General features: G+C 37.7%; 2 protein-coding genes across 4 annotated transcripts; both read left to right on the plus strand.

Moving 5' to 3' along the window:
* Positions 1 to 7,803: 7,803 nt before the first annotated feature.
* Positions 7,804 to 10,829, plus strand: LOC147539154 (uncharacterized). Of its 2 annotated transcripts, XM_086639069.1 has the most exons (3): positions 7,825 to 9,146; positions 9,331 to 9,699; positions 9,778 to 10,829. In XM_086639069.1, exons 1-3 carry the CDS (start codon positions 8,107 to 8,109, stop codon positions 10,586 to 10,588), a joined length of 2,220 nt encoding a protein of 739 aa, XP_086495195.1. In that variant the 5' UTR covers positions 7,825 to 8,106; the 3' UTR covers positions 10,589 to 10,829. The 2 variants fall into 2 exon arrangements, with proteins under 2 accessions (XP_086495194.1, XP_086495195.1); XM_086639068.1 differs by having other exon boundaries at positions 7,804 to 9,146; positions 9,331 to 10,829.
* LOC147539155 (uncharacterized) lies at positions 9,874 to 17,458 on the plus strand. 2 transcript variants are annotated; one of them, XM_086639065.1, is made up of 3 exons: positions 9,874 to 10,871; positions 14,669 to 15,741; positions 15,939 to 17,458. In XM_086639065.1, the coding sequence occupies exons 2-3, from the start codon at positions 14,690 to 14,692 to the stop codon at positions 17,191 to 17,193; spliced, it is 2,307 nt and encodes a 768-aa protein (XP_086495191.1). In that variant the 5' UTR covers positions 9,874 to 10,871; positions 14,669 to 14,689; the 3' UTR covers positions 17,194 to 17,458. The 2 variants fall into 2 exon arrangements, with proteins under 2 accessions (XP_086495191.1, XP_086495190.1); XM_086639064.1 differs by lacking the exon at positions 9,874 to 10,871 and having other exon boundaries at positions 14,352 to 15,741.
* The last annotated feature ends 3,410 nt before the right edge of the window (positions 17,459 to 20,868 follow it).

Genomic DNA, 20,868 nt, shown 5'->3' on the forward strand with positions numbered 1-20,868 from the left:
GGGATTGGTCTTATAGTACACAATGCGGACTCCAAATTCCTTGAAGCGTACGCGTCCTATGCTAGAGCGAGGAATAGCGAGGAGGGTGAAGCTATAGCCATTTTATAAGGTATGTGCTGGGCTGAAGAGAATAATTATAGATGCATAATTATTGAAAGCGATAATATCAACCTTATCAACCATATCCAAGATAATCGACATACCATAAATTGGCACTCTCAAGTTCACATCAAAAAGATCAGAGAAGTTAAAAGCGAATTGGAAAGGGTTCACTTCAGCTACACCAATAGAAAGATGAATGACCAAGCAGACAAGCTAGCTAAATGGGCTCGGAAGAAGAATAGATCTAAGTCTTGGAAAAATGTTTCATCTTTTTTAATTAATAAGTATTGTAATAGTTTTCTTTCTTAATATATGAAAGTTTCAACAAAAAAAAACTTGTAAGATAATTCAGTTAATTTAGATTCAACCATTTCAGTTCAACCAATTCAGATTAAGACGTACCAAAAAAAACAATCACAACCTTAGTAAGATCAATAAAACAGTTAGATTTTGGTTGTTAAGGTTTTCTCTTTTATGTTGATTTATATTCTTGTCCCTATGTATGAACCCCACTATCTTTTTTCGTTAAATACCACGCTATTTTCTCCACGCCATTCTTCTAATCTTTTATCTTCTTGGTTTTCTCTTCTTCAAAATTTATATACATCTCTCTTCTTCGTCTTTTTTTCTCTTTGAGCCACTGGTTATGTTTGTTTTATATCTTCTTTAAGTTTCCTTTATCTCCACAGTCCTCTTTTGTTTCACTGTGCCAACCAACACTAGATTTAGTTGATGGAAAGTTCAAAACTCTTTCTAAGTTACTATGGTTTCTTAAATCTACTACTTTCTATATAGGAAAATGATTCTCTTCCCGGCACGGAACCCTGCCGAAACCCGGTCGGATGATGTGTCGGGACGTGATTTAGAGAAAGAAAGTAAGAAAATTTCTCTCTCTAAATCACGTCCCGACACGTCATCAGGCCGGGTTTCGATCGGATTCCGTGTCGGGAAGTCTATCACGGTTGTTATTGTTTTCATTCTTTGTCTCTTCCAAATTTTCTGATATCTTCATTCTTTTATTAAAATTAGTAATATCCAATTCTTATCACTAGAATTCAATGAGCCCGACTACTTGTCGCCCACCTAGAAATAGGAATATACCAGTTTGTAGCCAAATTTGAAAAGAGAGAATTGAGGGAAAATGTCGGTGCTTAGGGGCGTCAACTTTTGGTTACAGACCATGTACACTTCATGCAATCGGGGTTGACCACAATTGGCTTGGGGCAACTTAATTTGTGCCAAAAACATTTGGGCGTTTATGTTTTACCCCTAGTCTTTATCTACACCACCAACAACACTTCCGACCATCACCACTGCCACTGCCCACAACCACCATTATTTTTCTGTCTCTCTTTTTGTCTCTTACTCTCTCTCCTTCGTCGTCTCTCCTCTATCTTTCCTCTTTTTTTGACAACATTACTCTGTATTTGTAAGAGGCAATTTTCATTGAGGCGGCTTAAGAGGCAGCAATAGGCAGTTTTCATTGAGGCAGTTTAAGAGGCAGCAATAGGCGATTTAGTATCAAATTGGCTTATGGCGGTTTCAATTTGATTTCCAAATTGGGATGCTTTCCAATTTTCGGCTCAATTTGGTTCCAATCCGACCGGCTTATATAATATATAAATAGGGGGTTGAGTATCATCAATCAACATCAACAACACAACAACTATTCTTTAGAGAGAGATGGAGAGAGACCAAGTGAGAGAGAAATTTTGTTCATAGTTTTGAGCGGTGTTTAATTTCTCGGTCTTCGAAGATCTAGTATAAAAGGTTAATTTCTATACGGTACCATCTTGGGACGAACTTGCGGGTTGTGTTAGTCGTCTTCATCTATCCTTCAATAAAGATTTTTGTTCGCCCGAGGACGTAGGTTTTAAGCCGAACCTCGTTAATTCTGTTTGCATATTTAGATTTTGGCTTAGCTTTTTGATAATCTTCATAATCGGATCAATTTCTAGGATAGGTTTGATAGCTTCCGCGAACGATTAGTACTAACAATTGGTACCAGAGCCTTGTTGAGATTGAACGAAGAGAAGATGGGATCGAGAAGTGGTACGGTCAAAGTAGGGAAATATGAGATAAAGAAGTTCAATGGGAAAACGATTTTTCTTATTGGCGGATGCAGATGAAGAATCTGTTAATCTCGCAGAAATTACACAACACGTTGACGGGAAAAAACCAGGAGATATGTCAGATGAGGATTGGGAAGAGTTAGATCTCGAAGCACGGGCAACCATTATGTTGTGTCTTGAGAAGGACGTGGCGTTCCTAGTAGACGGAGAAACAACGACGGCGAGTGTGTGGTTAAAGCTAGAAAGCAATTTCATGACAAAAACTTTAACGAATCGGGAATCGGGTCTACTTAAAATCCAAATTATTCACGTGTAGATAGGAAGAGGGTTCTTCTATTGAGGATTATGTGAATATGTTTGACAGGATTATCTCAGATTTGAAGGATATTGATGTTAAGATTGAGGGTGAGGACCAAGCCCTCATATTGTTACTTTCATTACCTAAATCATATGAGAACCTTGTTCGAACTTTGATGCTTGTTGGTGATAGTCTAAGCATAGAAGAGACGAGAAATTCGTTATTAGCGGATGACCTTCGTAAGGTTGCTACTAGCAGTATGACGTCGGGTGGAGTAGACAAGGATCAAGCACAAGGGTTGTTTGTAACAAGGGGAAGGAGTAATGAAAGGGGAAAGCGAAAGGACGGGAAATCTAGATCCAAATCTAGAGGTTCTTTTAAGAAAACGTGATTTAGTTGTGGTGAGCTTGGCCACTTTAAAGCGGTTTGTCCAAAGAGAAAGTTGAAGCAAAAGAACGAAGGCCACAAGGTAAAACAAGAGATGCAAGAGGCGGGATATGTGTCAGAAGATTCTGACGAGTGTTTCTCAGTGACAGAGGTGTCTGAGAAGATCTCCGATAAGTGGATGCTTGCTTCAGGGGCGTCACACCATATGTGTCCAAATAGGGAGTGGTTTACTACCTATAGGAGTATAGAGGTGTTGAGAAAAACGGGCACTTAGGCGCAGCGGAAACAAGAGTTTTTCCCTTTGTGTTAGTTACGAGGATAATATAAAAGAATATGTGGGAGCAATAAACAAAGAACGGAAAGTAAATAAGACAACGTTTTTTAACGTGGAAAACCTCCTCAATGTGAGAATTAAAAACCACGGGACTCGTAATCCAACCACATCAACTATAATAAGCAAAGTTGTTACAGACTACGTCCACCCGAGACTCAGACCCTTCCAAAAAGAATCAATCTCAAACACGAAGAAACACGAAGAAACACGAAGAAAACATCACAAGCAAGAACAAAACAACCCAGAAATATTCATTCTAAAACGACCCTAAATTCACTAGGATTCCGGCGATCAATCAACGATCCCTCCGTACAAATACTAGATGAATAGGTTAAGAACACCTCTGCAAAATTTCAGCTTAATCGGAGAAGAACTCACCGTCGGATTTTTCGAACAACGAAGACTGCGCACGCTGAAACAGATCAGCCCTGCTCTTCTCGGCAACCTTCTTCTCTCCCTTCTTCTCTTGTACGTTTCTAATTGTGTTGCTTTGGTGCTCCTCACACACATCTAAATTAGGTTAAGGTAGTATATAGACTCCCCCTTAATCCTTATTCCACCGTCATAAGTAATCGACCCAAAGAAACTCGACTCGGGCCCGGGTTTGGTTTCCTAATCCAAACCCAACTAGGTTTCCCCACTAGGAGGAAAACCCAACAAACTCCCCCTCCGACTAGGTGGGAGAAACAGCCAGCCCTAGTGTCCCCTTGACAACCCTGGAAACAGCCAGCTCCGCTTTTCCTCGATTGTCCTGAACAACCAGCCCCGCTATCCCTTCCTTGGAAGCAACATTAATGACATCACTCTCGCAAAGAATAAGAAACTCATCTTCAGTAACAGTCACTTTCTCTTTACTATCTTCTTGCTTATTTCCTTGCTTAATCTCTTTCTGCAACAACCAGCAATTCTTCTTTAAGTGCCCTTTCTTATAACAATAATGAGACTCCACATTCGCAAATTTGTTAGATTTGTTCCTGCTCTCGTTCTTCGTGGACTCTCTATTTGAACTTCTTCCTCTCGACTCAGTAACCAACAAATCTGAATGCGAAGAATTGGATTTCTCTGCCTTCTAGTTTCCTCATTCAAAACACTGTTCTTCACTAAGTATATTGAGATAACTCCTTCAGAAGTAGAGTTACAAAGAGACATCCTGAACACCTCCCAAGAATCTGGTAACGTACCAAGAAGCCATAAACCATGATAAAAAAAATGATGAACTTTCACCCTCTCTCTCTCTAATATTTCTCTTTAGTTGAGCTTCAAGAAATGATGAACTCCCCAAAACCGAGATGATCCCTTCATAAGGAAAATCAGATCAAAGTATCCTCTCTGTCATCTTCAATCATCTAGTATAGAAGGTTAATTTCTATACGGTACCATCTTGGGACGAACTTGCGGGTTGTGTGAGTCGTCTTCATCTATCCTTCAATAAAGTTTTCTTGTTCGCCCGAGGACGTAGGCTTTAAGTCGAACCTCGTTAAATTCTGTTTGCATATTAGTTTTGGCTTAGCTTTTCGATTAATTTTCATAATCGGATCAATTTCTAGGATAGGTTCGATAGCTTCCGCGAACTTTTAGTACTAACAAGTTTTGAACTTTGGATCAACTAGATGTGGTGTTAGTCGGTAGATTATTGATTTGTTAAAGAATGAACCAAGAGAATATTGTGAAGATAAAGGAAACTTAAAAATAGAATAAAAAGAATGAAAGCAGCGACTCGGAGAGAAAAAAAAGATGAAGAAGAGAGATGCATATGAAATTTTGAAGAAGAGAAGACAAAGAAGAAAGCCGTTAAGAAGATAGTGGGGATTATATAGGGGTAGTAGTGTGAAAAGACCCGGAAGACCGTTACCTGACCCATTTGGCCGAGACAAAAAATGCTTGTGGGCACCCGATGGTCATAACCGTTAGTGCGCGACTGGCCTGAAAGAATTGGCGGACGATCACGGTAAATATTCTGTGTCGACGAACTGCCTGCTAACCGGTCGACCAATAAGGCACGCCCAAATACCCGACTGGTACTAGGAACTGAATAACTCGTCCTCATTTTAAGAGGATTATGTAGACTCGTGATAGTAGTTGGATATAGAAGACCAAACATATCCCAAAGCCCAACTGGTTATATATACCCTCTAAGTAACCATAATTCTTGTCGGCTACAAGTCTTGAGACTCTTCATTCTTCCTCTGATTTCTCCATCTAGAATCGAATTTCTGATGATCTTAGCTCTTTTCCTTCTCCATTTATGTCGTTCTCCCGCTGAATCTCTCCATTCATTCGAAGTTTTACGTTGAGCATCGTATTACGAATCATTGTATAACGTTGTATTATGTTTTTCTCTGAATCTTTAATCCTTACTGGCTCGATTCATACATAATAAGTTACAATTTCATTCATACTTACTAGTTCGCTCATACTTACTAGTTTGATTCATATTTCTTGTTTGAGGGTTGCTTCACGTGTATTTGTTGTTCGATTCGACTTTATTATGTCTTGCCAAATAATGATTAGATTTATCTTTCTTTTTTTACAATTAATTGTGTTTTTTCTCATTTGTAACTTGAGACTTGTAAATTTGTGTTGTGCGGTATAAAAATGAAGTTATAAGTTTCTGTAAATTTTTATCGGAAAGTTCGAAGCAAGACCGTCTGGTGTCTTACTAGCCCGATAAGCTAAACGATCTTGGACGGTGAATGAAGAAACAATTGTTGAAACGCGGGTAAGGTTAATACCCATTGTTAGATTTTTTATGTTAGGGTTTTCATTTTTCGGTCGATTTCTATTCCCACCCCTATATAGGGGGTGGGGGGGGGGGGGGGGGGTGAATCGGCACCCGATATGCTCGATATGCTCACCCGGCGGATGCCTAAGATGCCCACCACTTTGAGTGTCCATTATACTTCACTATAAAGCCCAAGGGAAACCCGTTAGACTTAGGGTTTCTCCCAAGATATATAAACTACACGTTGAAGCAACCTAATACCACATTGAATCTAAAAAATTCGGTAGCATAGAATGAGAAAAAGAATCCAAGTTATGTCTCTCTAGCCGTTTCTCTCTATTTACTAGACCTTCTTATGCCAACCTTCTTCTTCGTTAAATAAGTTATTGGGATCATCTTCCTTCTCTATGTAGTGGTCAAATTGATGTGAAGGAAGAACTAATGGAACATACAAAGACAAAGCAAAAAAGTGGAAGACACCAAGTCTCATGTTTGCATATATAGATCTATATTAGTTGTTGATTTCTTATGTTAACGAATCTTTGTATTTCTCCCATTCTATTTATAAATTTTGTAAAGATTTGGTATCAATTTGTTTAGAGAATCTTATTTGAACAATATCAAATTTTTAGGGTTTCCTGATCTGGTAGAATAAAATCAGATAAAGAAACCCGATGCCCGGCTTGCTCGAAGCCCGACTAACCGTTGCTTTAGCGAGCTTGGGCGGGCTTTGATCATAGGAGATTTCAGAAAAGCCCACCCGAGAACCCGAGTGGGCAGAGGAGAAACTTACCCGACCCGTCCGAGCCCGACTCAGATTTACCCGCATGTGCCCATACCCGCCCGCTTCCCACCCCTAGGGTGAAGTATCCGTTGCACAAACGGGTGAACAAATGGACGAACATATGTGGTACAATGCGTAAGTCTTCATACATGCGTCCGTCCACTAAATATTTATCTGGGGGATGTTTTTGTTCGTCTCGGCCATCGGCCACCAATGGACACAGGAATTCATGGGCGGACCCTTGTTCCTCCCTGAAGTGTATTGTGTGCATAGTCCAAAACCAAAAGTTAATTAGCGATAACTCATATTTATTGGACATTAGTGCACTCCTTTACTCCACTTAAAATTACGAGAATACACTTATTGTTAATGTTTTCTCCATATTTTTTCGTACTCTTAAGCTAAAAAGACGGAGGTTCCACTATTATCCGATTAGAAAAAGGATATCTTTTTTTTTTTGTTGAAAGATTAGAAAAAGGATATCGCTAATTGGACATCATTGTTGAGGGGCATCGCTAAATTTCCCATTCAATTTTTTGTTTGGGTTATTTCCCTAATGGCCCCCTACTTTGTAACCAGCTTCCTGCCTGGCCCCCTACGTTACAAGAAATACCCATATGGCCCCCTTCCGTTATAACACCGTTACTCTCTCTCTTCCATTTCTTTTCTCTCTCCTCCAGCATGTTTTCTCTCTCTGCCACCTCGTTAAACTAGGCACATCATCGTCTTCACCGGCCGGCGACCTTCAAATTTTTTTTTTCTCTCTCTTCTCTCTCTCTCTCTAATCTCTCACCTCTCTCTCACCTTCGCCGGAGTTTAGAGAGAGAGAGGTGAGAGAATTTTTTTAAAAAAATATTTTTTTTTTTAGAGAGAGAAGAGAGAGAAAAATAAAAATAAAATTTGAAGGTCGCCGGCCGGAAATTTGGCCGGCCGGCGACCCTGCCGGTGAAGACGATGATGTGGCTGGTTTAACGAGGTGGCAGAGAGAGAAAACATGCTGGAGGAGAGAGAAAAGAAAGGGAAGAGAGAGAGTAACGGTGTTATAACGGAAGGGGGCCATTAGGGAAATAACCCTTTTTGTTTTGTTTTTTAAATAAATCCCCATTTCAATTTGATATATTAGCTAGCGATGGCTGATTGGGCCGACTGATTTCTATTGCTAAAAATTGGGTATTACTATTTTTCAATTCTTCCTTGTTCATCCTGAAAAAGGAAATCCAAATTACTACTATATCAGGAGATTCAGGACCAAAGACCTAATGATTTCCTCTTCCCTGTCAAAAGGTGATATTTTCTTCTTGTTCCTCCTTGTATCCATTCACCAATTTCCGCATCTGTGTTTGAAATTGCAAAGCTCTCACTCCATCAATTTCAAAATTGGAGTAGTACTTACCACTACCAGCACCAATGTCGGCAGCAGAAGAAAAAGGAAAGAGGGGTTCACGCCGTGGAACACCAGGTTCTAGGGAAACACCTTGGCTCGTCTTCCCAACTGGAAAAAATGGTAAAGGTCAAACCTTTTGTAATCTATCTGAACCCAATAATAAAATTTACAGAAAATACATACCCGAATTAAGAAAAACTACATACTGGCAGTCTATGTCTTATGAAGGATGGTTAATTATAGTCTGTGATAAGCGAGATTATCGTCTCTCACTTCGGAAAAGAGGGGATTGTTTCTTGTGGAATCCAGAGACTTTTGAAACCATTCAACTACCCAATGTTCTTAGATGGATCGAAAAGCCCAACGATTGGGGTTTCCGTGGTTTTGTCTTATCATCACCTCCAAATAATTCCAATTCTATAGTTTCCTTTGTCTATGGTTATAGTAAGGATCTTGTGTATTGTTACCCTGGTAAAGACAAAGAGTGGAGAACCCTTAAGCTCCGTATTAAGGGTAATGATGCAGCCCATTCCCTGTTTTGTTTTAAAGGTAAGATACACATTCAATGTTACAGAGATTTTCAATTTGTTGTCGGAAAAAAACATCATCTTGATGATGATGAAAGTCTCTCTGTAAAGTCGTTTGAAGTTAGCTGCGACAACCAACAACTATCATCATTAGGAATCCAGGTGCAGCGTCGCGTGGTAGATTATGTGCAGTCAAGTGATAAACTCTTCCAGGTTATTAAACATTATTACTTCAATAGAGTTTCGGAAGAAGTTGTTGATGTTTTAGTTTTTGAGATGGATTTCTCTGAAATGAGTTGGAAACAAATTCACACTTTGGACGATCATGTACTGTTTTTGGGCAAAACCACTACGGCTTCTTGTTCAGCTGCAGAATTGGGTGTTGCAAAAGGTTGTGTTTATTACATTCAATCGCAACAAAACACGCTGTTCAAATTTGATATAGAATGCAAAACTATTTCAGTTTCTTTACCGTTCTCAAATATACCCACACCTTGGAATACGCCGGAATGGATCTCAATGCCTTCAAATTTCAGGTAACATATACAACTGCATGAAATATATTTTGATGTGCTTTATTTTGTTGTATCGGATAACTTCAATGGTAGTACAGTCTGTTAATATTCAATGTTTTAGATAGCTCATGTTAGTGTTATGTTTTAGTTTCACATGGCCTATGGATTTGGTTTCTGTCTAACTTAGTACACTTCAATTTTGTAGGATTACAGACGAAAGAAGAAAATCAAGTATTTTAGGTAAAATCGACAAGGATGGCGGTTCAATTATTGAGGAAACCAGTATATCTTGTCGCGATTGCAGCAAGAAAAGCAATGGAGGAGAATTAAAACAAACGGGAGCTTGGGCTACTCTTAATGCGAATGTCATAGGCGTAATTGCTAGTTATCTCCGTCCGGTAGACCACTTACATTTCCGTGCAGTTTGTAAAGAAAACCAATCAGCAATCCCTGCAGCGAAGTGGAAAATGTCTTCTTCCGAGATCGAACCTACCACTTTACCTCCATGGTTTGTCTTCTCCAGAAATTACGACACAATCTACAATTTTGTAGATCCAATGCATAATAACGAAAGGTATTTTATGAACCTTGCGGAGTTTTTGTTAGATTCTACAATACGGTTCTCAAAGGGTGGTTGGCTGTTAATGTCCAGAGGGCGAAAATCCATATTCTTCTTCAATCCTTTCACAAGGGAGACTATCCATCTTCCAGACTTACCAGGTGAATGCACATACATGTTTGCTGGAATCTCGTTCTCGTCCTTGCCTACATCACCTGACTGTAAAATTTTTGCCTTTGATGGAGGCTCCTCTGAAATAATTATTATCTTCTCCATTTCACGAGGAGATGACCATTGGTTCTATGAATGCAGACTAGTTAGTGACAGGTTACCTTTGGATGGGACGGTCACGAAATTCCTGTCAGGGTTTAAAAATCCAGTTTTCTACAAGGAAAAGTTCTACTTCCTAGATCATTATGGGACTTTATTAGTTTTTTATCCAGAAAATTTACATTGGGAAGTTCTTGCCAATCCCCGAAGACCATGTGATTCTAGTATTTTTTATCAGTGTTACTTGGTTGAGTGCGAAGGAAAGCTTCTATCGGTGTTTGTTGGTCATTCCGGAAAGTGGGTTCGAGTGTTTAGACTGGATTCCGAAGAGAAGTTTTGGGTTGAAGTTAAAAGTTTACAGAAGAATATGTTGTTTATCAGCAATACCTCATGTTTATCAGCAATCGCTCCGAATACATCCATGGGAAACAGAATATACTTTCCTAGATTCCACAACGAAGATATTATGTTTTTCTCTCTTGACACAGGTAGATATCACTTTGTTGGGAGTCAACATTCTACTCATGATTTCTACAACACCGAAGAACAATTATATTGCAGTTGGATTGAACCAAATTGGTCCAAGAGCACAGTTCAAGAGCTTAATTGGCTTGCTAACTTATCTCTAGATTGAGTAGAAAATGATACTGTTTCTTCTTGAATGATAAAAGCTTGACAAAATTCAGTTCCGTCTTGCTCATATATCTAATCAGATCAGATTCACATACTTATGTTTTTCCTCAGTTTTTGGTGGTTGGTATGTTCTTATGTTTGAATCACTGTTGTGTCGAGTTAGTTGCTTTTTTTATTATTTATTTTTTCTTTCATTGTTCATAGGTTAGCAAGTTGGAAACAATAAATTTATTTTCGTTTAAGCAGGTGTTGATGTCGTTTATTCATTGTTGAAGGAATCCCAAGTATAGGGCAAGAATCATACACACTAGAGAATTATTTTAAAAATATTATTTTTTTCAAAATCATAATTTTTTTCAAAAAACATTTTTTTTCCAAAAAATAGTTATTCCTTCTACAAAATAATTATTTTTCAAAAATCATTGTTCTTCAAAAATCATTTTTTAAAAAATAATGACTTTTGAAAAATAATGATTTTTGAAAAAATAATAAATTTTTTACAAAATATAATGATTTTTGAAAAAAATAATGATTTTTGAAAAAAAATAATGATTTTTGAAAAAAATAATGATTTTTAAAATAATTATTTTGTAGAGAGAAATAAATTTTTTGTTGATTTTAAGTTTGAAATTTAGATTTATTAATCTAAAGTCTATCAAATCTTAAGGGTAGGGTGGGATTTAGGTCCAATACAAATTTTGGAATTAGGAATCCTTAGGATTCAAGAGTCGTAGGATTCTTGGTAGCCAAACAGACCAATGATTTATGATCCCTACCAAATCCCACTTTTGATAGGAATCCTACTTAGGAATCCTGCAACCAAACACACCATGAATTTCTGTGAAGGTATCAATAGATTATCAGTGTATAACTAATTCTTACTTAAATATTGCAACTTGTTAGGATCTAGTATATCTTCTTTGTACACGTTTTAATCTCCCAGGCTCAATTCCGTTTCCCACGGGATCCAGGATGTATTGGGCCACGTTTTAAACTCCCAAGCTCAACTAGGGGTGTACTCGAGTCGAGCCGAGCTGAGTAGTAAGATGTTCAAGCTCGGTTCGTGTATTTGACTGTCGAGCTCGAGCTCGAGCTCGTTCGAGTAATTGCCCACTTGTTCAAGCTCGGTTCGTATAAGTTTGAAAGAGCTCGAGCTCGCATTGTTTTAAGCTCGTTTATCAAAATACTTCAAATTAAAACTTTCTAAATCATCAAAATACTTCAATGATCATTTGTCACATACAATAATAATGATAATAAAAAACATATTCTTTTGTCATATGAATTTGTTATTTTTTTTGAAATAAATGTGTCCCTACATCGAAATTTGTTTGTGCGGTATAAAAATGAAGTTATAAGTTTCTGTAAATTTTTATCGGAAAGTTCAAAGCAAGACCGTCTGGTGTCTTACTAGCCCGATAAGCTAAACGATCTTGGACGGTCAATGAAAAAACAATTGTTGAAACTGAATGCCTGAATAAATAGGTAGTCACCAACATTTTATGTCTGAGTCGACCGGTCCGATGAAGATAGAGCCGGGTGCCGATTCCCACCCCTATATAGGGGTGGGAATAGAAATCGACCGAAAAATGGAAACCCTAACATCAAAAATCTAACGGTGGGTATTAACCTTACTAAATCTAAAAGACATAAATGAGGTGGACCTACGGAGGGGGCGAATGAGACAGTAAAAAAATGGACATACAAATGGGTGAAGTAGGGGTGGGAATTCTACCCGAAAGCCCGATACCCGTCACGTTTACCTGCGTTCGACGATGCCCATGGGCACCCGCGCCCGAAGATGGCTACTACCCGCCCAACCCGATGATTTTTCATGGGCGGGCTCGGGTGAAAAGCTCTGCCCGCCATCCCGCCCATACCCGAGCCCGATATGCTCACCCGGCGGATGCCTAAGATGCCCACCACTTTGAGTGTCCATTATACTTCACTATAGAGCCCAAAGGAAACCTGTTAGATTTAGGGTTTCTCCCAAGATATATAAACTACACATTGAAGCAACCCTAATAGTTTACCATATTGAATCTAAAAAATTCGGTAGCATAGAATGAGAAAAAGAATCCAAGTTATGTCTCTCTAGCCGTTTCTCTCTATTTACTAGACCTTCTTATGCCAACCTTCTTCTTCGTTAAATAAGTTATTGGGATCATCTTCCATCTCTATGTAGTTGTCAAATTGATGTGAAGGAAGAACTAATGGAACATACAAAGACAAGCAAAAAATGGAAGACAACCAAGTCTCATGTTTGCATATATAGATCTATATTAGTTGTTGATTTCTTATGTTAACGAATCTTAGTATTTCTCTCATTCTATTTATAAATTTTGTGAAGATTTGGAATCAATTTGTTTAGAGAAGCTTATTTGAACAATATCAAATTTTTAGGATTTCCTGACCTGGTAGAATAAAATCAGATAAAGAAACCCGATGCCCGGCTTGCACGAAGCCCGACTAACCGTTGCTTTAGCGAGCTTGGGCGGGCTTTGATCATAGGAGATTTCAGAAAAGCCCGCCCGAGAACCCGAATGGGCAGAGGAGAAACTTACCCGACCCGTCCGAGCCCGACTCAGATTTACCCGCAGGTGCCCATACCCGCCCGCTTCCCACCCCTAGGGTGAAGTATCCGTTGCACAAACGGGTGAACAAATGGACGAGCATATGTGGTACAATGCGTAAGTCTTCATACCGACGTAAGTCTTCGTACATGCGTTCGTCCACTAAATATTTATCTCGGGGATGTTTTTGTTCGTCTCGACCATCGGCTACCAATGGACACAGGAATTCATGGGCGGACCCGTGTACCTCCCTGAAGTGTATTGTGTACATAGCCCAAAACCAAAAGTTAATTAGCGATAACTCATTTTTATTGGACAGTAGTGCATTCCTTTACTCCACTTAAAATTACGAGAATACACTTGTTGTTAATGTTTTCTGTATATTTTTTTCGTACTTAAGCTAAAAAGACGGACTATTATCCAATTAGAAAAAGGATATCCTTAATTGGACATCATTGTTGAGGGCCATCCCTAAATTTATTTCCCATTCAATTTTTTGTTTCTTTTTTAAGGGTTATTTCCCTAATGGCCCCCAACTTTATGACCAGCTTCCTGCCTGGCCCCCTACTTTACGAGAAATACCCATATTGCCCCCTTCCGTTATAACACCGTCACTCTCTCTCCCCCATCATGTGTTTCTCTCTCTGCCAACTCACGCCACATCATCTGTTACGCCGCCTCATCACCATCTCCGGCAGAGGTTTGCCGGCCGGCCAAATTTCCGGTCGGCGACCTTCAAACTATTTTTTTTTTCTCTTTTCCTCTCTCTCTCTCTCTAAAATTACTCCGGCGAAGGGAGACCTTCGCCGGAGTGGTCTGTTCTTCACGAACAGACCTTGGTCTGTTCTTCATGAACAGACCGAGATCTGTTCTTCAAGAACAGACCGAGATATGTTCTTCAATGAACAGACCGAGATCTGAGAACAGACCACTCCGACGGAGGTCTCCCTTCGCCGGAGTAATATTAGAGAGAGAGAGAGGAAGAGAGAAAAAAAAAAATTTAGTTTGAAGGTCGCCTGCCGGAGATGGTGATGAGGTGGCGTAACAGATGATGTGGCGTGAGTTGGCAGAGAGAGAAAACATGATGGAGGAGAGAGAGTGACGGTGTTATAACGGAAGGGGGCCATATGGGTATTTCTCGTAAAGTAGGGGGCCAGGCAGGAAGCTGGTCACAAAGTTGGGGGCCATTAGGGAATTTAAATAATTCCCCATTGAATTTGATACTCCATATCAGCAGGTGAGCGATGGCTGATTGGGCCGACTGATTTCTATTGCTAAAAATTGGGTATTACTATTTTTCAATTCTTCCTTGTTCATCCTGAAAAAGGAAATCCAAATTACTTACTACTATATCAGGAGATTCAGGACCAAAGACCTAATGATTTCCTCTTCCCTGTCAAAAGGTGATATTTTCTTCTTCTTCTTCCTCCTTGTATCCATTCACCAATTTCCGCATCTGTGTTTGCAATTGCAAAGCTCTCTCTCCATCAATTTCAAAATTGGAGTAGTACTTACCACTACCAGCACCAATGTCGGCAGCAGAAGAAAAAGGAAAGAGGGGTTCACGCCGTGGAACACCAGGTTCTAGGGAAACACCTTGGCTCGTCTTCCCAACTGGAAAAAATGGTAAAGGTCAAACCTTTTGTAATCTATCTGAACCCAATAATAAAATTTACAGAAAATACATACCCGAATTAAGAAAAACTACATACTGGCAGTCTATGTCTCATCAAGGATGGTTAATTATAGTCTGTGATGAGCGAGATTATCGTCTCTCACTTCGGAAAAGAGGGGATTGTTTCTTGTGGAATCCAGAGACTTTTGAAACCATTCAACTACCCAATGTTCTTAGATGGATCGAAAAGCCCAACGATTGGGGTTTCCGTGGTTTTGTCTTATCATCACCTCCAAATAATTCCAGTTCTATAGTTTCCTTTGTCTATGGTTATAGCAAGGATCTTGTGTATTGTTACCCTGGTAAAGACAAAGAGTGGAGAACCCTTAAGCTCCGTATTAAGGGTGATGATGCAGCTCATTCCCTGTTTTGTTTTAAAGGTAAGATACACATTCAATGTTACGAAGATTTTCAATGCGTTGTCGAAAAAAAACCTCATCTTGATGAAGATGATGATGATGATGAAAGTCTCTCTGTGAAGTCGTTTGAAGTTAGCTGCGACAGCCAACAACTATCATCATTAGGAATCGTGGTGCAGCGTCGCGTGGTAAATTATGTGCAGTCAAGTGATAAACTCTTCCAGGTTATGAAACATTATTACTTCAATAGTGTTTCGGAAGAAGTTGTTGATGTTTTAGTTTTTGAGATGGATTTCTCTGAACTGAGTTGGAAACAAATTCACACTTTGGACGATCATGTACTGTTTTTGGGCAAAACCACTACAGCTTCTTGTTCAGCTGCAGAGTTGGGTGTTGCAAAAGGTTGTGTTTATTACATTCAATCGCAACAAAACACGCTGTTCAAATTTGATATAGAATGCAAAACTATTTCAGTTTCTTTACCGTTCTCAAATATACCCACACCTTGGAGTACGCCGGAATGGATCTCAATGCCTTCAAATTTCAGGTAACATAGAACCATAACATATACAACTGCATGAAATATATTTTGATGTGCTTTATTTTGTTGTATCGGATAACTTCAGTGGGAGTACAGTCTGTTAATATTCAATGTTTTAGATAGCTCATGTTAGTGTTATGTTTTAGTTTCACATGGCCTACGGATTTGGTTTCTGTCTAACTTAGTACACTTCAATTTTGTAGGATTACAGACGAAAGAAGAAAATCAAGTATTTTAGGTAAAATCGACAAGGATGGCGGTTCAATTATTGAGGAAACCAGTATATCTTGTCGCGATTGCAGCAAGAAAAGCAATGGAGGAGAATTAAAACAAACGGGAGCCTGGGCTACTCTTAATGCGAATGTCATAGGCGTAATTGCTAGTTATCTCCGTCCGGTAGACCACTTACATTTCCGTGCAGTTTGTAAAGAAAACCAATCAGCAATCCCTGCAGCGAAGTGGAAAATGTCTTCTTCCGAGATCGAACCTACCACTTTACCTCCATGGTTTGTCTTCTCCAGAAATTACGACACAATCTACAATTTTGTAGATCCAATGCATAATAACGAAAGGTATTTTATGAACCTTGCGGAGTTTTTGTTAGATTCTACAATACGGTTCTCAAAGGGTGGTTGGCTGTTAATGTCCAGAGGGCAAAAATCCATATTCTTCTTCAATCCTTTCACAAGGGAGACTATCCATCTTCCAGACTTACCAGGTGAATGCACATACATGTTTGCTGGAATCTCGTTCTCGTCCTTACCTACATCACCTGACTGTAAAATTTTTGCCTTTGACGGAGGCTTCTCTGATATAATTAACATCTTCTCCATTTCACGAGGAGATGATAAGTGGTACGATGAATGCAGACTACTTAGTGACAGGTTACCTTTGGATGGGACGGTCACAAAATTCCTGTCAGGGTTTAAAAATCCAGTTTTCTACAAGGAAAAGTTCTACTTCCTAGATCATTATGGGACTTTATTAGTTTTTTATCCAGAAAACTTTCATTGGGAAGTTCTTGCCAATCCCCGAAGACCATGTGATTCTATTTTTTATCAGTGTTACTTGGTTGAGTGCGAAGGAAAGCTTCTATCGGTGTTTGTTGGTCATTCCGGAAAGTGGGTTCGAGTGTTTAGACTGGATTCCGAAGAGAAGTTCTGGGTTGAAGTTAAAAGTTTACAGAAGAATATGTTGTTTATCAGCAATACCTCATGTTTATCAGCAATCGCTCCGAACACATCCATGGGAAACAGAATATACTTTCCTAGATTCCACGACAAAGATATTATGTTTTTCTCTCTTGACACTAGTAGATATCACTTTGTTGGGAGTCAACATTCTACTCATGATTTCTACAACACTGAAGAACAATTATATTGCAGTTGGATTGAACCAAATTGGTCCAAGAGCACAGTTCAGGAGCTTAATTGGTTTGCTAACTTATCTTTAGATTGAGTAGAAAATGATGATGTTCTTCTCCAACGACGAAGCTTGAACAAAATTCAATTCCGTCAGAAGCACTAAAGCTGATTGGTCTTGCTCATATATCCAATCAGATCAGATTCACATATTTATGTTTTTCCTCAGTTTTTGGTGTGGTTGGTATGTTCTTATATTTGAATCAGTGTTGTGTCGAGTTAGTTGCTTTTTTTATTATTTTTTTTTTGTTTCATTGTTCATAGGTTAGCAAGTTGGAAACAATAAATTTATTTTCGTTTAAGCAGGTTGTTTTTTTGTTGTTGAAAGTTTAAGCAGGTTGTTGATGTCGTTTATTCATTGTTCAAGGATAGGGCAAGAATCATTACACACACTACAGAACTATTGTGAATTTTTTGCCTCCTATAAATATATACTTACATAAAATGTTGTGAAAGTAACATCTATTCTTGTTACTTCCTCTGAACTAGGATGGATATGGATCACCATTATTTTCTTCTTTTGAACTCATTTTTATGCTTACCATTAACGGATATCGAACACCATTAACAGAAAGCTTCAGTTCAAAGAGTTTCTCAATGGGAAAAGTTGTTATTTGAAATATAATTTTTGGATTCCTAGTCCGGAAATCTACCCTTAAACAGACATTTAGTCCACCCTAATATTAATATAGGATTTTAAGTCAAAATAATACTTATAACGGATATTTGATCCAAATTAACCTATCTCTATAGAAAAAACAGATCTCTATCATTTCTGTTTAATCATAATACTCATTATAACCTTTTATATAAGAAAAAACTCACTTTTAAAAACAAATCCCCAAAATTCTCTTTCTTTTTTTTCTCAGATTTTGATTTCAAACTTGCTATCTATTTCGCAATATACACGTTATTTAGTATAAATGTCAAAGTTACAGTGTTTTTATGATTATTGATTCTTGTTTTGTTTCATACTTTATTTCATTTTCTTTGTATATGTCATACATAACATATTATGTAACAAGAATGTTTCTTCCAAAAGAGAAAATGACTAAAATCTTTTTTTCTGGGAAGATTGAACTCTAATCCTTTTTTAAATATAATTTTGGGCCCAAAACTCGTGAACCCTTTAATTAATGGGGTTTACTTATTTAAGTGGTGTTTTTTTGGAAGTATTATTTATTTAAATGAAATAAATAATACTTATTTAAGCAGGGCAGTAGATTCGAGAAATACATTCCAAATGTTAATTCTTCTAAGTATTGTAACAATACTCTTTCTTTTTTGTTAATAACTTTCATAAATTAAAACTTAAACGAGTACACAATTACAATACAAATTAATTAAAAAGGAAGGAACAACAGTCCAGGACTTCGACTTTTTCTTCTTTCTCGCCCATTTTGCCAGTTTGTCGGCTTTATCGTTCAGAAGTCTATTTGTGTAGCTGAATTGCACATTGTCCATTCTACTCTTTGCTTCTCTGATCTTCTTTATATGAATGTTAGAGAACCAATGAATGGCCTTTCTTCGATCTTTGAGATGATTGATGAGGTTAATATTGTCGCTCTCTATTATGATATTACTGTATTTATTCTTTTCAGCCCAGATGAGTCCCTTTAAAATGGCTATAGCTTCTCCTTCTTCACTATTCCTTACTCTTTCCAGGGTCACGGAAGCTCCCATAAACTTTGAATCCGCGTTATGAACTATAACACCAATACCAGCATTTTCCACCACAGAGGTGAAAGATGCATCAACGTTGATCTTGACGTAGGGGGCAGTAGGTGGTTTCCATTTAGTAGCTTTGGGAAGGTTTATTTTGATCTTATCTCTAGATTTTTCAGGGAAACTTTTGATATTGTTAATGACAGTTGTTGGGTCCGAAATCGTATTTTGGAAGCAGTTATCACATCTCATTTTCCATATATTCCAAAGAATTGTAACAATACTCTTACTTATTAATCTTATGGAGTAGTATTTTGATTGAAGGGAGACGAAATACTAACTGCCTATGGGGTTGTTTGGTTTTGCACTCTTGATTGGGGAGTTTTTTTGAGAGCATCTCAACGACCTTCCACAATGCCATTATTTGGCGTCATGGAGAGAAGGGGACACCCAACGACACGGGAGATTACCAAAGATCTCCCGTGTCGTGAAGAGTGATCGGCCATATTTGACCGGTCACGGTTCCATCCCATCAAAATGGTGGGATGGTTGGACCCTCTTTTGTATTTCATTTTGAGTCTTTTCTTTTTTGTTTTTTATTTAGGCCTTTTCATTTTTAGAGTTTTATGTTTAGTCATTTTATTTTCAAATTTAGTCTTTATATCGATTAAATTAATATCAATTTGTTATTAATACATATATAAACCAATTAAATAATTTAATTAGAATAATTATTGTAGAATATAATTTTATTTTATTTTAAAAATAAGAGTTAAAAATGATAAAGTAAGATTTGGTGTGATGAATAGTGATTTGGTGGGGAGTTTTGGAGTTTTATCTTTGGGTTCAAAATTTTGGAAACACCAAATAATTTGGTGAAGTTTCTTTTTGGTGATTTTTGTGATGCTAACCCTTTGGGATGCTCTAACTTACCCTTCATCTTTATTTCTTGTTTGACTTTTATGCCAATATCTTATTGTTAGAGATCATGAATATGAATATGCCTAGTTAATTTCTTATATCAGGGTACTTGTCGAAGCATGATCAAGCATTTTAACGAATTTCAGATAACTGTTGCATGATGACTCCATGAACTTTGTCCTAATTTTATGGATTAAAAACCGTAGTCTTAATTGTTTATTGTCAAATCTTTTGATAGTGGATGTTCAGTTTGATTACCGATACTTAGGGGGGTAGTGGTTGGTGATAGGCCTAAAAATAGGTCTAATCCCGCAAGTATACGGGGTCAAGTTATAGTATTGAAAATAAGATCGAGTATCGTCCCAAGGGATAAGTAGGCAATTTCGAATATTGACGGCGAGTTTAGCCCAATAATCAAAATGTTAATAGCTAACTTAGACTAACACACACACACCACTCATGAATTTGATGATTGATTTGGAAGAAGTAAGAAAACGAATAAAACTAAATAAACTAACTAAGAGAGAGGAGAAGATATCTAAGGTTATAAAATCCACCACATAATTTCACTTTATAAAACAAGTACTTAATTACTTAAATCTCTTTTGTATTTACTCGGGATCCAATATAATGAACTATTTGGATTCCGGATGATATTCTAGATAAAACAATTTTATAATTAAGAATGTATGATTGACTACCATATAAAACTAATTTCCTACACTATCATTCAAGATCTAAAAGGCATATCTCATCTAATAAATCAATAAAAGCATGAAATATCTAATTATAATACATGAATGACAATAAGGTTATAGAATCAACATGAAATGACAATCAATAGGCATTAAAGCACATCAAAGGATTTAATTAATCAAGAACAAGTATTATAAAGATCCAAAATGGGTTTCATTTACAACCTTAGATTGCTAAATTAACTATACATGGAATCTAGAATAACATTCATTGACATTGTAAAATAAATGAAAATACTAAGAAATTAATGGAAAGAAATCACCAAGAATGCTCAAATTCCATATTCCCATGTATCTCCATTTTGATGTCCAAGATTTGCTCCATTTATGCTCAAGAATTTTACTCCAAGAAATCCAAGTAATAGCTAATT

The sequence above is a fragment of the Eschscholzia californica genome, unplaced genomic scaffold (genome assembly GCF_041429995.1).
Source record: "Eschscholzia californica isolate CP2 unplaced genomic scaffold, dmEscCali1.0.p SCAF_5, whole genome shotgun sequence".
Taxonomy (NCBI): Eukaryota; Viridiplantae; Streptophyta; class Magnoliopsida; order Ranunculales; family Papaveraceae; genus Eschscholzia; species Eschscholzia californica.